General features: G+C 40.6%; 1 protein-coding gene across 1 annotated transcript in view; it reads left to right on the top strand.

Annotated features, from left to right (window-relative positions):
* Window positions 1-369: 369 nt before the first annotated feature.
* The window catches only part of nol4la (nucleolar protein 4-like a), a 65,765-nt gene continuing 48,425 nt past the window's right edge, over window positions 370-17,709 (top strand). Inside the window, exon 1 of the mRNA XM_066644499.1 lies at window positions 370-768. Coding sequence (XP_066500596.1) covers window positions 370-768 — 399 coding nt within the window. The remainder of the gene's footprint in view (window positions 769-17,709) is intronic.

The following is a 17,709-nucleotide window of genomic DNA, read 5'->3' as shown; positions in this document are numbered from 1 at the left end:
GGCGAGGCTGCTATGCTAACAGGTGTGCGGCTTCCCCTCAAACCAATACACACTCTCTCACACGCAGTCTCTTTCTCACGCTCGTGCTCCCAGTCTGTTAGCAGAGGGTGGTCGATGTACTGAGCGTGGTGGTCTCCTGTTAGTGGGACGGGGACCAGAGGAGGGGAGAGGAGAAGAGAGGAAAGGAGAGAGTGCTGTCATCTCAGCATAGGGCTTAGGGTTCGAGTTGGACTCTTTCGGCGATTGTTTTTATTGTTCCCGTTTTCGGAGAAAAGAAGGACGCGCCGCGCGGAGACGAGCACCCAGAAGAAGAAGAGAACAAAAATAAGTCTGACAAGAAGAGGAAGAAGAGCAGCAGCAGCGCGGCTGATGGCAGCGAAGAAAGCGTGCGCGGCGGCAGAGCCCAGCAAACGGAGCCGGAGTCCCGTGGTGTTGGAGGCGGAAATGTTCAGCGAATTTCAGGAGTGGTGCCTCCGCACATACGGAGACTCGGGCAAGACCAAGACAGTCACACGCAGGAAATACAACAAGATCATGCAGACGCTGCTGCAGAGCGAAGAGGCGGACAGCGGTGTGTACGTGGACAACAGCCACATTAACGCCAAATTCAAGTTCTGGGTGAAGTCTAAAGGCTTCCAGGTCGGGAACAGCAGCAGCGGCGGCGGCGGCGGCGGAGGAGGTGGCGGAGGAGGCAGCGTCCTGGGAGAACACAACAAGAAAGGGACCGCTCCGGGGAAGCCCGTGCTCTACGTGCCCGTCAAGTCCACGGTAAAAGTGCGCGTGCATGTGTGTGTGGGTGTATTCTGAAAACTCGCTCTGAGTGAGTCAGTCAGTCACTCGGTCAGTCACACGGTCTCCCTACTGTGTGGTCAGGTCAGTTTTTTAGTTCGGGAGTTTATTGGAGCGAAGCGCCACGTCCCTTGCTTCGCTCGCGCTCCGAGACCGAGCTGCCATAGCAACGCGCGGAGCCGCGTGCCAGTCCCGGGCCGCGTATAGTAACGCTCTTGCGCCCCAGAGGGCACGCGAGTCGTCCTGTCAATGGAACGGCACGCGCATTCGTGAATGCTATGTTGGACCGAACAAATAATTAAATACGTATTTGTGTTTGTGCTTTGTCAATTTGTGCGTGTTGCGCGTGGTGAGCGCTCCCTTTGCCAGATGTTGGGGTGGGGGGGTGGGGGGGGGGCTGTTGTTCTAGCAGTGCATCCATCCCGTCCAGCGGTCCCACTTGAATTATATGGAATATATGACTGTACAAAAGTATACAGAATAACATAATTTAAATGTGTTTGTAATGGTAATTCTTTCCGGATCTAAAACGCAACTTCTCTGATGACTGATAATAGAAGGATGTTCAAACGTGATGGGTATATTTTCTGATAAGACACAATATCCTTTTATTCAGGGAGCTGTCTATCTATGTGCATTATAGGCGTGCGCACACACAAAAGGAATAAACTTATACGGAATGAGAAACAGAACATAGACCTAAGTGTAGTATGTTGTCAAATGTGCTTGTTTTATGTTCACGCACAGTGGCAAGGACCTTGGTCTCGGAGCGTTTGAGTGTCGCGTGCACTCCCCTTCTCTAGTGGGCACGTCACACAGTCGCCCCCCCCCCCCCCCCCCCCCCCCCCTTCCGTCAATCAACAAGCTGCTCCACTAATACACTGACCTCTCTGACCTCTTCACGCTCTCAGCGGCTCGTGAAGCGTGTGCTTTATTGCGTGCGACCGCAATGGCCGTGTTCAGATATTTAGCGATTTGTGAGATCGGGACCGCGCACACTGTTAGCTGAAGCGCGAGCCACCGCTTGCATTGTCCTGCGCGAGGAGGGCGGGGCCTCGTTGCCCTGGTAACCTACCTGCTCTGTTGTGCAGCGCACACGCGAGGCGGGGCGGCGCTTCTTCCAACCATCCCAGGACTGGGAGAAGTTGGCTTTTGTCAAAACAAGAGATCCTTAAGCTCTAGCTGAATGGGATTAAATTTACCTGGGATCCTGGGGTGATTTCCTATTTTATAGGTGCTAGTCTGTGATTTTATTCCCATCCAGATCAGCCAGGTCTGTGTTTATCTTGCTCTTTCCTTGAGGAAACTCAGCACTGATCATTAGTGCCGTCCGAATACAATGTTCCAGGCAAATGTCAACTGAAACAATAAAGATTTTGGAGCACTGCTACTTCCTGTTTTTAGTCGCTTAGAGCGCAGATCTACCAGAGACCCTCTCGAATCGCCAAATACAAAAATGGATGCTTATGAACAATGACTGAACTAGATATTTACTTGGTCTGGATGGTAAATCTACCCCTCCATAAACTACATGGGAAAGCATTATCCGGAGGAAAAAGAAAATAAATTCAATGAGAAAAGAGAGGTCCAGGCTTATGATCACCTTAAAAAAAAAATCCTGATTGATAGAAAATACAGTACACTATAAACCCACCCATTCTGTAGTCATTATAATGTCATACAAATGCATGAGTTTCATCACTATAGACACATGTAAAATATTTCATTAGAAACGTCCCCTTGATATATCACTCCAATCCCATAAGGGCTTTAGTGATCCCATTTAGTGACAGGGAATGATTTGAATGGTTGGTGTGGATATAAATATGCTTAAATAGCTTTTCTTTCCCTTTTGTTTTTTTGCTTTTAAACAAAAAACCTGTACTGGATTGGTTTTGCTCAAATGTGTAGAATTAGCATGGATGGAGGTGACATGTCCCCACCAATATCAAGTGATTATTGAATTGTCCATTCCAATAATTAAAAAAAAAAAAAAAGCCTGTCAACGTCTCATTAATCTAGAGTTGCAGAAAGGGTTAAATCATGTTCTCTACTCGAGTCCTACTTCCCCATAACACATATGGCCAGTATGATTGGCTGTGTATTTCCTTGCTATCATGTGAGACTCTGTAGCTATGTTTGGTTGTTAGCAGCACCAAAACCGGAAGGAAAACTCTCCAGTCACATACAAGACTTAATGTGCAAGACTCAGGTACAACGTGGATGACACATGGGTGTCAAAAACAAGTGAGGATGGCAGCAAAAAAGAAGATGGTGGACAAAAGGAGCTATTTTTCAAAGAAATGTGTAAGTCATAGGTAGATCCATAGGTCCCCACCAATGCCAAGAGCAAATCTACGCCATTGGTTTTGCTTGGATTTTTTGCTGCAATATTAATAAGTTCAACAACATTCACACTTAAACCACAAATTAACACAGTTACTCAGGGACCATTTCCTATTTTAATTATTTTCTCGCTGTTGGGGTTAAAGACAAAAAGAGGTGTATGTTAAGATGACTTTTTTCAGCCTCTCTTTCTCTAAATTGCACAAAGCTCCTTTAAGATGTATGTATGTAGGTAAATGTTCACTCTTTTGATTGACTGCTCTGAGTCGCCCCTCATTTAGTAGCTGTCTGCGCTGAAACACTCCTTATAACTCTAATGTGGTAAAGGGTGCAGCTAGACAACTGTAGATGGACTAAGCAGAAATATGTAAATGTGTTGGCTTTTATGATATTGAAAATGGAGTGAATTAATATCAGGCTGGTTTGCTGCTTAGTTTGCAAATGTATCTGGGCAGTAGGTACAGGGAAGTGCAGCCACAACTGGTATTTTATCCAACTGTTTATTTATAATTGTGTACTTTGCTACTGTGGAACAAGATTCCCTAAACACTGGTTTAAGATTGACATTCAGTGTTACCTGGTACCTTATATTCATGCAAAAATAGATGTGTTTGTAATAATAATACTAATAATAATAACATCTCTGGGTCATTGTCTCCAAAAGCCATTTTTTTCAACATCAGCTAACCCTAATATGTATGTATTGCCCATATTGTTAATCCAAATGAAGACAATTAGCCATCTATCCTCCCTGATACTGGTAGTGATCCACTGCTCCACTCCCCCACTGTAGAGCACAATGCCAAATTGCCACTGTGGTCCAGAGTGAGAGGAACAGCCACCATTTTGTGCAGCTAGTGCCCTGAGGGGAACCTGCTAACAGACCTCATCCTGACGAGCAGGTGGGACCAACTCCCCCTATGTGCCTTGCCACACAAATAAACACACAGATTAGGAACAATAACCACAGTAGTAGTGTTTAATGACTGTTCAGTCAGAGGGAAAAACGCACACATGCTTATCCTGACAGAGTAAATGTTAAATAGCGTTAGAATTTTGTTACTAACCATTCAAAGCGTGTTAAAGAGGAGATGAAATATGTGTGAGCGAACCCCTTTTGTTGAACCCTTTCACCATTCCCTCTTTTTTTTTTGGAATATACGAAAAACTACATTAGCGTAGATAAATCCTTGTTAGTAGATAATTGCTATGCAACCGTCTGACAGCTCCTGAGAGAGGCGGCTCCAGACGTGATTTTAATTTATAAGCGACTATTAAGGAGAAATCGAGCATAACTCTGAACATTGTAACATCTCCTACAACTGTTAACCCTACGCACACAGATGGGATGAGTCAAACTGCCCGGAGCTTGGAGCGTTTGACCACACTGAATGATTGTATCCACGGGTACCTCTCAAACAGAAATGATTCCCAAATGACAACCCTCTGATCCTCTCTGCCTTCATCCAGGAAAACTGCTGGATAAGAAGGGAGCAGATTGGTAAAATTGGTGTATTTTATTTGCATTTTGCAAATGAGTATTGAATAAATGAATGCACATTTCAAACTAATAATTCTTGTGCATATTTACAGCCTGTTCTCTGCAGCAGGTGTGTACATCTTCCACCTGTAGAATATGTCACCTATCCAGCCATATTGATCCATATAAAAGGCACACGCTGGTCTGTGTCTACTCACCACTTGAAATCTGCTGATCCAATCGCTGTGTGTACACTACTGCCATTCAGAGGCATTATTGTAGCACCACTGAGACCTCCTTAATGCCCCAATTTGTTTAACACTTCATCAATCATTCCGTCCCGGTGCGGAGCCACGGTGTGATGCGCTCTAATACACCGCCCTGTCAGTGGATGATGCATAAGCTACATCTCAGCCATGAAAAGGCACTGTCAATCACACAGACGAGTGAGTTTGTCAAATGGGAAACAGGCATAAGAATTAGTGAATGAAACATACCAACACTAATACAAAAGGTTAAAGTAGAAAAAATGCCTGGTCAACTAAAGGACACTTACAAGAGAAATTATTATGAGTGGTCATCTGGATCAATGCCATTGAAGAACCAACTACCTTTCAGTGGTTCTTTAAAGAACTACTTATTTGTGTTTTTCAACTTTAAAAGAATGATTGCTGATGGAAAAAGCACATAAAGACATACAAACAGTCCAGAGGTATACAATGGTGGTGCACACCAACTCCTGTGCTAACTAATTCAGCCTTTTACATTGGACGAATACAGTAGTAGTAGAAGTACATCTTTTTTGCTGTGTGTCACTGTATATGCACGTTGCAAAAGGAGGCATTTGAAACAACTCATTAAAAAGTAATTACAAGTGTGTTTTTGTGTAAACAGGATTTCTGTTGTTTTACAACGTAAAAAGTGTAGAAATTATTGTTTGTTATAATTAACAGTGCAGCAGACAGTGATTAGGTTAGTGATTAGTTCCATTACAGATCTACTGAATTTAGTAGATCCAAAGATTGTTCTTTTAAGCTGTCTCCCCAAAGAACACTTTGTTTCACTTTAATTCGTAAGCCTGAAAATCTAAGAAACCTAGCATTATTTAAAGAACCAGGCTGAAAGATCTTTAGGAAATGAAAACTTGAATCGATGATCCCAAAAATTAATGAAAATTATCTGGAGGGACACTGAAATATAAACTCCATTTCTAAAGACTGCCCTAATGAAAGCAGAGAGCTTGTGATTCACTTTACTTCCCCTTATATCTTATGACACAGTGAAGGGTTAGCCCAACTGAAATCTTCCTCAAAAAGCCCATAGCGTAAACCTGGCAGCGACCCAGAGGTAACTTCCTCTATTATGGCCTCATGCAGGGGCCTACATCTTCCCCAGCAGTCAGCATGACAGACAGAGGCAGAAAGCAGACTCTTCTAGAGGAAGTAAAGCAATCCACACAGAGTGAGACTTTGTTCACATCATTTTTATTAGCTCATTAATAACCGGAACAGTAGGAGATCCCCCCCTCCGACCAGCTCTGCATGAGCACATTAAACTACAAACAAAGGGAGAATAGCAAACAGAACTGAATAATTGGAAAGCTACAGGGAAGTAGATGAAGTTACAGTACTAAGAGACAAGGAAGGTTTTTGTTATGAAGTGTCAGCTCAGTGCTGGCCATGCAAATTTACACTTTAGAAGTGTTTCACTGCATAATGGGTATTTATATTGTATGGATTTAGATGTATTCTGCATTTGTGTTTTTGAAATATGTAGAGTAAGCGTGAGCATGCGTTTCCTGTTCTGCTGCCAACCAATGGCAGAACAGCCCAGATACACTCCATGCCTGTGTCAGATAACATTTCAAGTGAACATACCTCTTACTGCAATCTCTCAGTTTACTTCCTTTTCTGTTCATTATAATGCTGTTCATAGCATCACCAAGTTTAGTTACAACAAAATGTTATTATTTTCATGTGTACATTTGTGTAACATAGGTGTAATTTAAACATTCTCCTGCTCTTTTGCCATTTTATGTCTGTGTTGTGTACTGTTAAAAATTGACAATTATCTTTTTTATTCAACAAACATAACCTAATAGTAGTTTAAAATGATAAGCACAAAGAATATATTCGTCACTGCATTTGTATAAGTTCCATCAATGAAAAAGCCCTGCAAAAACATGTGGATAGATTTGTTCTGTTCTTGGGGTTAATACTGTATTCAAAAGTATGCGAGCTTTGGTTTAGACAATTCAAAGATGTTGATTTCAGTGTTAGTATTCGTGAATTAACACTTAATTTAAATTAATATCTTAAAATAACAATTGTCCTTTTTAAAACGTTTAAAGAGAATTGTGGGGAAACGCAGCTCATACCTCTGCGTCTTTTAAGGAGGAACAGTATGTTTGAGGGGAAAATAACGACTGTTGTTTGTAAGTGGCTGAAGTATAACTTGTCTGTAAGTTTTTATTCAGTGTTTGAATTACCACAGAAACTCATTTGTAACTTGAGTTGTTTAGTTTTGTAGCACTTTCGGTTATGTAGTTAATTGTCTCACAAATTTGGAGACATTTTCACCTTAAGTGATCTGAAACGGCAAAACAAAGTTATTAACCACCTAAAGAGCAGGAATAGAGCAATCCTCGTTTCGGTTTATGCTTTTCAACATTTGAAGTTCTCTTAGTTGTGTAAAACTAGCATACCAGACTGAGCCAGATTTTTTTTTCATTCATTTACCATACACTGGGGCTTCGTAAACACATTCAACTTGTTTTGGGCATGCAAAAAGACTGGAGAGGTAGCAAATGGTGAGGAAACATCTTATGAATTTTATTAGAAGTGACTTTTGATTACAATTGTGAAATAAAGATTTAAGTTGCCATAAAAAGGCTAAAAAGTAGGGAAATGTTTGGAATTTTTAAGTACAATTGTACATTACACAAAAACGCTTTAAAACTTATTTGTACACCTAAAACATAGAGAAAACCTTTACTAGGGTGTCAAAACCCAAAATAAGCAAACGTAAACTCCAAGATTTTAGGGGCATTCTCAGTCTCACTACAATACTTAACAGAGATTTCATTACCTCACTGGGAATCCCCCAGCAGCAGTAAAACAATCCACTGATGTGTAATAAATTGATGTGTTATATTTGACCTTCTAATAGTAATGTTGGCTATTTGGTTTTCGTGTACATTAAAAATCTAGCAGCAGAAAAACCTCAACCAGCCCACTTTTACATATGTACCCAAAACGCTTACAACATACTTTCATTATACATCATTTTCCAGGTGTTTTCCTACTTTAAGCCATCCCTGTAGGAGTAGAACTGAACTGATCTGGTTTCTTTTCATTGTTTTCTTTTCAAGTGTTCATTTTAAAATGTCATATGTATCGTGTTGTCATATGATGCATTCATGTTGAATGGACAATTGTGTGAACATTTTAACATTTAGTGATATATAGATCAATGGAAATGGAATTATTTGGTATAGCATTATAAAGTTAGGAAAGATTTTCTTATTGCTGTAAGATGTCCAATTCATAGATATCTCTGCATCTCCACACGACATGAAATCTCCTAACTGCACACCCTCCTGTCACCACAAATGCCCCCCAACACACACACACACACACACACAATACTCCCCATACTTCCACTTCCTCTGACTCTTACCCCACCCCCTCTCTTGGTGAGAGGGGCTCATTGGGCCTTGGTGGCTTGGTCTGGAACTCCAGCGCTGAGTGGCACATAGCGGGGCGGGTCGAGAAAGCCCCTTGTTATGCAGCTGCTCCCTGGGTGTGCCAAGTTTCACCACTAGAGATAGAGGCAGGTGGGGCAGGGGGGGTGGCAGCAGAGCAATAGGGGCTCACTGAGGCCACAGAGGAGGATGGGTAATGGCAGAAAATATGAGTGAGGCTGGATGGTGGCAGGAGGACAGGGGAAATGACAGAGAGTAAAATAAAAGAAAGACACTGTGGTCTCATAAAGGCAAAGGAAAAGTAAAAATGTGAGAAATTTCTGTCTAATTGCTGCAAAAAATATCAGATGGCAATAACAAGTTGATGCTAAAGTTTGCTATGAATATGGATCTATAAGAGTGCATTAATGACTTTTGTGCATTATTATTTGGATAAGTGGTTACAGATAACGAATGAATGTATAATGTGCAAGAGAGAAATGGCCAAACCAGGGCTTCCATCTTTATTTAGTATCATTTGTCTGTGTGCATGTGGAGTACATAGGTAGAGGGATAGAAAAACTAGAGAGGAAAGAAAAAGTGAAGGAAGCGAGACAGAATGAGAGAGTAGCGGAGCATCATGGACTAGCTAAGTGATGTTCTGGCAGTGCTTCTGGTGCTTCAAGTAGAGAAGATGAGGCACAGATCATTCATAAAATCATTAAATATGCATTTCTCATTGTGTGACTAGCCTCATATAGACTTTGTAACAAGTGCTGCTGGATCCACTTGTGGGACATCACACTCTTTTTCAGCTCTGAGAGCGTTTCCGTTTAGCATCTCCCTTCCAGTCCCTGCATTTCATCAGTATTCTATACTCTCTCTCTATTTCTCTCTCTCTCTCTCTCTCTCTCTCTCTCTCTCTCTCTCTCTCTCTCTCTCTCTCTCTCTCTCTCTCTCTCTCTCTTCTCTCTCTCTCTCTCTCTCTCTCTCTTTCTCTCTCTCTTTCTCTCTCTCTCTCTCTCTCTCTCTCTCTCTCTCTCCAGACTATCAGGAAGACTCTCTCTCAGTCTCCAGTGTGGGGGTGCAACCTCGTTAATCTCTCATTATGCCCTGATTAGAACACTGAGAGGAAGAGCGTGCATCATCGTGTGCTTGCAATTGTACACACACACACACACTTCCAATCCCAGAATCACTAATCATATCCATAATCCCAACTTACATACCCTTACGGACAAGATCTAGTAATACTAGAGAAATTTCATAGCATTCTTGAAGAATTATAAAAATAAATTCAGATATTTACTTTTGCTACTATTTTAGTGGTAGGTGTAGCATAGTGGATAACACTGCTGCCTTCTACGCAAAGACTAGGGTTCAATATGGTAAACACACCAATATATTTTACCAATAAGTCCTTGGGCAAGATGCCTAATATTACATTTGCCTACGTCTGTAATGAGATTAGAATTGCAAATTGCTCTGGATAAGAACATCTGCCAAGTGCCATCCATATATGTAAATATTATACTGTTATATAATAGAAAGAGATGCACAGCAGGTTTTTGGCCTAAATGCTCAGCAGCAGATGAATATTTAGAATCTGACAGATATTTCAAACCAACTATGCAAAGAGATAAACATTTGGTTGATGCTGGCATACTGTGCAAATTAAATACACATTAACTTTTTTTCCATGTTGGAAACCAAATGCATTTAGGCACTGTTCACGCTTGATATTGACATCTGTCTCATTTGGTGTGACCATAAGTGGACAGATAGACATACAGCTTTTCACATCTGGCACAACACCTGGCAGTTCTGTGTTTTGTAATGCACAAAGCACAATCCATTGTCCTGATCATATACTGTGACAGGAGGATGTGTACTGTACATTTATTATAGTGTCTTGCTACATTTGTTGTCAGACAAAAATGTCCCACGAGTCCTTGTTTGTGCACATGTACAAGCTGTTAAAAATATTTACACGGCATTGATTGCTAATGAAACATATCAAGAAATAGGAGAAGAACAAATGAGCTATGGACCAGGGCCATAGTCTCAATTTCTACATTATTTACATTTTTATGTATTTTTATGATTATTGGCCTCAAAAGATATTTATATAAAATATGGTAAGTATCAGCATCAGCCCACAATTCTCATTGTTGCCTCCCATTTACAGAGTATAAACATTATAAATGACACTCTAATGTACTTATCTTTAAGCTTGCTGATCTTTGTTGTAATTTATGTGTATGCTACAAAATACATACAATACACAAGTTAAAGTGGATACTATGCACACATTCATACATTTGACAGGACAATGACATAACTGTTATGCTAAAATATTCCAGCAATGGTCCTCTGTACCATAGCCAAATATATGGTTTATTTATTTAAGACTTACTATCCAGGCAGTGCCATACTTGTGCTGAACACTAAACCATACACTCATTCACTATCCCACTCACTGCATATGAGCAACTGAACCCACACAAACCACAACAAACCTTTAAATTGGTTTAGTTAGATCATTTGTTTTGGTTTGTTTTGTTTTGGGGGGTCTGAAACTGCTGAAAGACTTAAATTAAGGACAATGATGGCTTTTTGTTTCCATGCCAACAGAAACAGAAATATCCTTAACCGTGTGTGTGTGTATGTTTGTGTTTGTGTGTGTGTGTGTGTGTGTGTGTGTGCACTAAGAGTGTGATGTCTCACAGCTCTGGCCCATGGCAATAGCACACAGACCATAGGTGTGCTGTTGAAGTACACTCATTAAATTTGTCCTTTTTTGCACTTCATTATCATATACCTGTTAAGAGACACTAACCTGTGTTTATCTCATCATGATTCAGTAGTGACTTCTCGAAAGTCAATAGGCCTGCACAGCCAACTCTCATCAAACATAGAGTATCCAAAATGTAAGGGTTGGATGATACATAGCATCATACAACCGTTAGATATGTGTTAATAAGTTTTGATACTCTGGAAATGTGTCATTAATATCTTAAAAGGTACTAAAAAGACACTAAATATCTTTACATAGAAACATAGAACATATACTTACAAATGGCTCTGGACTGTCAATAGACAGGCAGGGTTAGAGGCAGATTATAGACAAAACTGGTATTATACAATCAATTAGTAGCACACATCAGGGGCACATTTATGAATGAGTTGTTCAGTCATGAATCAGCCATGATTCATTTATTTAAAAAATAAAATGGGTGGAAATTGGTAGGGCTTGGTGTTGAATGAATAATAGCGATGAGCTAAAACAGACTCACAAGGACTTATCTTACATCTTGGTCTTTTGTCCATGTAGTAATTTCAGTATTTCAGTGTTTCAGTACTGATGATTTGATCTGTTATTCAAGAACTCAAGCTGTCTTATCAGTAAATGATTCTTTCCTCTTAGCAAGATTTGTTGTGATAACCCAATATTACATTTTTCCTTTATTAAAGTGTTTTTATTTTATTTATATATTATTTTATTTAAAAAACTTTGTTTTTACAACATTCATTTTTAACCTTGAAAAAGTAATTTTCTCTCTACACAAACTCTTTTGAAGATGACAAAGAAGGTCAGAAAGGCCCTGTCTGCTCATAAATATCTATGTGATCGCTGATAGCCAGTGACAGCCCTGACCCATTTGATGCCCTAGGCATCATTTTTACTAATATACTGATAGTGATATTACACACAGTTTTCCCTGACCCTTTTTTGCTCCACGATACTGTTCATACCCTGGTGAATAAAACCCTGTCAAGCATTTTTAACAGATGGTTAACCACAATAGCAGTCTGGAGTCAGAGTGAGACGTCTGCCTCGGGGCTCAGGGTTCCAGTCCTGCAAATGCAAAACACGCACGGACAGCTACATCTATTCCACAGGACTCTGATCTCTCACATAACTCTTTCTCTCTTATCTGTCACTTTGTATCTCTCTCTGTGAGACATATAAACAAACTGAAGCTAGCTACCTGTTAGCGTTATTAGCATCTTCTGAGGAAGAAACTCTCAAAACAAATAGAAACTGTTGAAATTTCATTATGATAAGTGACTGAACCATGTGCGTAAAATTGGAATGAAGATCAATCATCCATTTTTAATATAGCTAGCATTGTAATAGTAGTTCTTTCATTTACCAATCATTTACATAAAAGCCAACAGTTTTGCATAGTGCATTTGCAACTAGAGGGCTGTTTACACATTAGACTCATCTATCAGCTACTAAATATATATATACAAATATATTTAGACCCATTTTAAAAGATTGAAATTAAACTTTTTCAGTCATACAATATTTTATTGGTGTCTTATAGGCGATTTATTGATACTATATTTTGGTGGTACACCAATGATTGTTAGCAACATTGTGATAAGAGTTAAGTTCAGTAAGTGCAGATTTTGTGTTGACATGTTTTTTGTGCTGAATGAGGATCATGCCTAGTGTTAGGGCTAGATTTAATCTTCCACACTCAACTTCAGGTCAGAGCATCCGCAGAGTGAATATTAAAATAAAAATGTTAGCTCTATTTATATGATTACTGACTGACTGATGAAATTGATTGGCTGATGAAAACCCTGCTGATCAGTTCTGTTCCGATCAGGCCTGTATATCTGTAAGCTTTTATTCTACACATACAACCTAAGTGAATATATCAAACGTAAATCATCTAATGCGCACTTGTTTGTTGTGTGATATATACAGGGCTTTACAGGTTTCTGGATACATTAGTTCTGCACAGTAAAAGATCTGAATCCTACCTTATTTAGCATAATGGCAATTATTTTAAAGCTTATGATCCAGGCGTAACATACTTTGATAGGCATGATATTGAACACAGCATAACAGACATATATCAGTAGGTATGGTAAAGGATGACAACTGTGTAAATGTGATGCTTTATAAACAGAAGATGAGGTGATTTTTTCTTATTTGACTTTCATGACATGTTACTGCGTACATGCGGATAACTTGCATGGAAGGAAAACCAGACTTTATACTGTTGCCTAGTTGTTGTCATATTGTGATCCTGAAACATACAGAAAAATAGTCTGAATCACTTACAAAATGAAATAGGAAATAAGACCAATATTATTTACCACACAACAAATGTAGTAATACAAATGTTACATAATACATAGCACAACCTAAAACAAAATGAATGAATGATAACATCTAAGGTTTTAAATTTGCTGCTGCTTGAAGGGTGTGTTTAGATGTTATAGAATTAAAAATATATATGCTGATTGTCCCACACACACACACACACACACACACACACACACACACACACACACAACGCTTGATTGACCCACTTCAAATCTTGTCTTTTGTAAGTGAGACGCCTCTTATTCAGGAAGGCTTTTTTGTTTAGAGTGATCTGATGGGGTCTCGCTTCTCCTCTCCTCTCCTGTCCTCATTTGTCCTTTCTCCTCCACTCCTCTTTTTCCCTTCCTCTCTTCTAGTCTCCTTACTTCACTTTTCTCTCTCCTCTCCTCAACTCTTTTCTCCTCTACTCTCACTTTCTCTAGTCTTTTGTCCTATCATTTTCTCCCTCCACCTAAATTCTCCTCCTCTCCTCTCCTCTCCTCTCCTCTCCTCTCCTCTGTTATACAGCCTGAATGTTGCTTTTGAAAGCCCACGTAGCACACTAGTGAATGTTCATTCAGTGTGTAAGTGTAAATGGGAGTCTATGGGAGTATCGCTGTGTAGATGTGTGTGGGAGAATGAGACAATGTGTTATCCAAGGTGTGTGCCTGATGCTGTATGTGGCCAATTTGTAGTGTGGGTATGGGTTCTTGTTTTTATGTTAGTATTTTCTTCTATGTGTTCACGGTTTATTTGCCCATGAGCGGAGGCATAAATATGTGTGTTTTCTCAATATTTATCAATGAGTATGCCATGGGACTGTGCTTGGGTATTACTTTTTCTATGTGTTGCATGTGTGTGTGTGTGAGAGAGAGAGAAAGAGAGTGAGAGTGAGAGTGAGAGAGAGAAAGAGAGAGAGAGAAAGAGAGAGAGAGAGAGAGAGAGAGAGAGGGTCGCTGATGGCGCTGCACTGCTTCTCCTCCCCTCGGCACCCTCTCTCTGTTGCCATGGAGAGACAGTTCTTTTCTCCCATAGGAGGAGAAATTAACACCATTTTTAACTGGCTCTAGGGCCTCCCTCCTGCCAGAGAGAAAGAGAGGGAGAGAGACTGACAGAGAGACAGAGTGAGAGAGAGACAGAAAGAGAAAGAGAGGGAGCACTGCTCCAAATACACAAACCTGCACACAGAGGCTTGCTTGCATGTGCACACCTACACAGAGTGCCACACACACACACACACACACGCATACACACACAGAGTCCCGGTTCATGCTGCCAGCTTACGGTCGAGCTTGCTGAGCGGATCAGTGTGTGAGACGGAAAAGAGAGAGAGAGAAAGAGAGAGAATAAAAGCCTTATCCATCTCTATTCTGGGAGGATGCTGCAGTGGGACAAAAGAGCATCACACTCCCCCTCTACCCCCATAACTCTCACCCCCCTTCACACTCTCTCTCTCTCTCTCTCTCTCTCTCTCTCTCTCTCTCTCTCTCTCTCTCTCTCTATCTCTCTCTATCTCTCCCTCACCATCTCTCTGTGTATAATTAGCTGCTGCAGTCTCTCATTAGCGTTTGTGGACCTGTCTGTCTCTCCGGCTGTCCGTCCCCCCTGCAATTACGCCATGACATCAGGGTCACATGACCCCACCAACATCTCAACACGTGCTATTAGCATTACAGAGGCTGTGCCAGATCGCAACAAAAGCCAGATAAATGTTTTTTTTTTAACATTTCATTAGCACACTTCTTGCATCTGTTAGGTTTTGCTACACGTTCTAAAGGATGTAACTAATAATCGATTTAACAATCAATTTTTTCCGTGAACTTTTATTGTATTTATTGTCTTCCTTCCTGTTGTAATCTGGTGAAAAATCATGTCTTCGAACCAATGCCTCGTGATTCCAACATTTTGTGGTGAAGGGACTAAAAGAGATATTTCTAATATATGTTGTATATTAATAACATATGTGATATGTTGTTGTAACACACTGTAGCTTTAATTATAGGCAGCAATTAAACAGCAATAGATCACACTTTTTTCCATAATCATCATTAGTTTAAGATTTTGTCGAGAAACAATTGAAATCTGACAAAAGACGAAGAAGTGCAATAAAGTGCACGTCCATTTTTGGTCATTTTCTACGAGATAACATGCATTGCAGCAGAAATGTGTTAGCGTACCCTGTGTTTACTAGAGAGCACCCACTTCTGACCAGTCACAGTTACACAAAACTCAACATAAAGAAGACTATAAGCTGTCAAAACATGCCAAACACCAGCCCTACTGTTGAGTGATGTGCATTAGTTTCAAAGGTACCTTTGGCCCTTTAAAGGCTATGGAGCAGCTGCACATAAGCCTGAACTCATTCCAGTCAGTCAGAGGTGTATAAAGTCCTCCTGTGAAGCTCTGACCCTGTTCTCTGGGCTGATGGAGGAACATCCAATACTTAAGGGATGATTTGGAGTGATGTTTGTGATCCAGAACTAATCATCCAACATCAGTATTGAAAATAACATTGGGCTAATTTCAAAGCCTTTGTAGGGAAGTCTGTCTACCTGGTGGAGATCCTGGCAGTGTGCCCAAGCGGTTTTCCCCGCACTTTTTAAGACAAATACACATAAAAATACACAAAATGTCTTCATAAGCATGTTTGAAATCACTTGTAAAATATGACCCACTTTGCACAAGTTGTTTATGATTTGACTCAAACAGCACACAAAAATGTATCATTTTCAGCTTGTGATGTTGGTGTACAGCCCCCTCCAGGGTGTATTCCCGCCTTGCGCCCAATGATTCCAGGTAGGCTCTGGACCCACCGCGACCCTGAACTGGATAAGCGCTTACAGATAATGAATGAATGAATGAATGTTGGTGTACATTTAAATATCTCCAGACTGAGTCTGTGAGCTGATTGGCTGTTTTCTTTGAAGGTTTGGACTTTCCCAAACATGAATGTTCTAAACTTTCTTAATAATCTTTAATTAAACCAGTGAGCCATGTCTTCATCCTTTATAATGTTTCTGCTAACCTCAACAAGATGACATGTAGCATGTTGATTCCACTAAGCATACGTGTGTGGTGATCTATTTCAGATAACAGTGATGTGTCATTAAAAGGAGCTTAATTGACAGTGAAGATGAACGTTACAATAAGAGGATAATGAGAGAGGAAGTAAGTAATAGTTAGAGTAGAATGTAAGTGTGATGGTAGCTGTGATAATAGTGGTATATATTAGAAATGAAGAGCCTGCTGGGGAAGGAAGACTGTTACACACAGGGAGGAGTGGCGTGAGAGTTTAGGATATAGAAACTGTCAAAACATTTTCACACAGAAAGACAGATGGACATGGAGCAGGAAAATAACAAAAAAAAGAGTTATAGAGAGATGTGTGGAAGAGGGAGAGAGAACAAAGGGGATGAGAGGGAGCGAAAGAGAGAAACTGAGAAGGGAAGTGAGAGTGAACGAAAGAGCGAAAGGGGAAGAGAAAGTGGTTAGGAGAGAGAAGGGGAGGAAAAAGAAAAATAGAACAAAGAGAGTCAAGTAGAGAACAGACGGCGACAGTGTGATAAAGAGGAGAGGAAAGTTAGATAAGAGGGTTAGAGAATGTAAGAGGGAGAGAAACAAGTAGAAGCTTAGAAAGTGAGTTGAAGGACTGAGAGAAAGTGAGGGAGCAGGTAAGTTAAAGAGAAGGTGATGGAGGCAGTGACAGAAACCGAGGGAAAGAGAGGAGAGGACATACAACAACACAGGGAAAGAAAGCTGTAATGTGGATTTAATGAAGGGGGCTTATGAACTAACAGTGAGAGGGAGGGGGGAAAAGGAATGAACTGAGGAAAGGGGAGGAGAGCATATAATGATAGGTGAAAAAAAGGAGATTGCACTCCCCCTTTCACAGAGAAGTGGACCTTTTCCATTTGGGTCCATTTCCTCAGCTGATGGCCTGGCTGGACATGACCTGTTGTTATGTTCGCAGCAAACTAATCTGAATGCAGTGCTGAAAACTGCACTGTTGACACAGTCTCTATCTCTCTCTCTCACACAGACACACACACACACCCTCAAAGAAATTTGCTCCCCCTCGCCATCACCATCTCAAACATACATTACATGCCTGACAGCTCGCTCTCTCATTCGTCAGCAGCCGTACAAGCCCAACCTTTCCCCTACTATGTGTTTTCACTTGCACAAAGTGAAAAACTGATTTATCAATGTGCGATTGTATGATCATTCATGTTTCTGAAGGTCATGAAAGGCAGTAAAGCAATGTGTCATGGGATGCACCACTCATAATTAAAACCAAAAACTTTG

The sequence above is a fragment of the Hoplias malabaricus genome, chromosome 14 (genome assembly GCF_029633855.1).
Source record: "Hoplias malabaricus isolate fHopMal1 chromosome 14, fHopMal1.hap1, whole genome shotgun sequence".
NCBI classification, from domain to species: Eukaryota; Metazoa; Chordata; class Actinopteri; order Characiformes; family Erythrinidae; genus Hoplias; species Hoplias malabaricus.
This window is presented reverse-complemented; position numbering and strand designations above follow the sequence as displayed.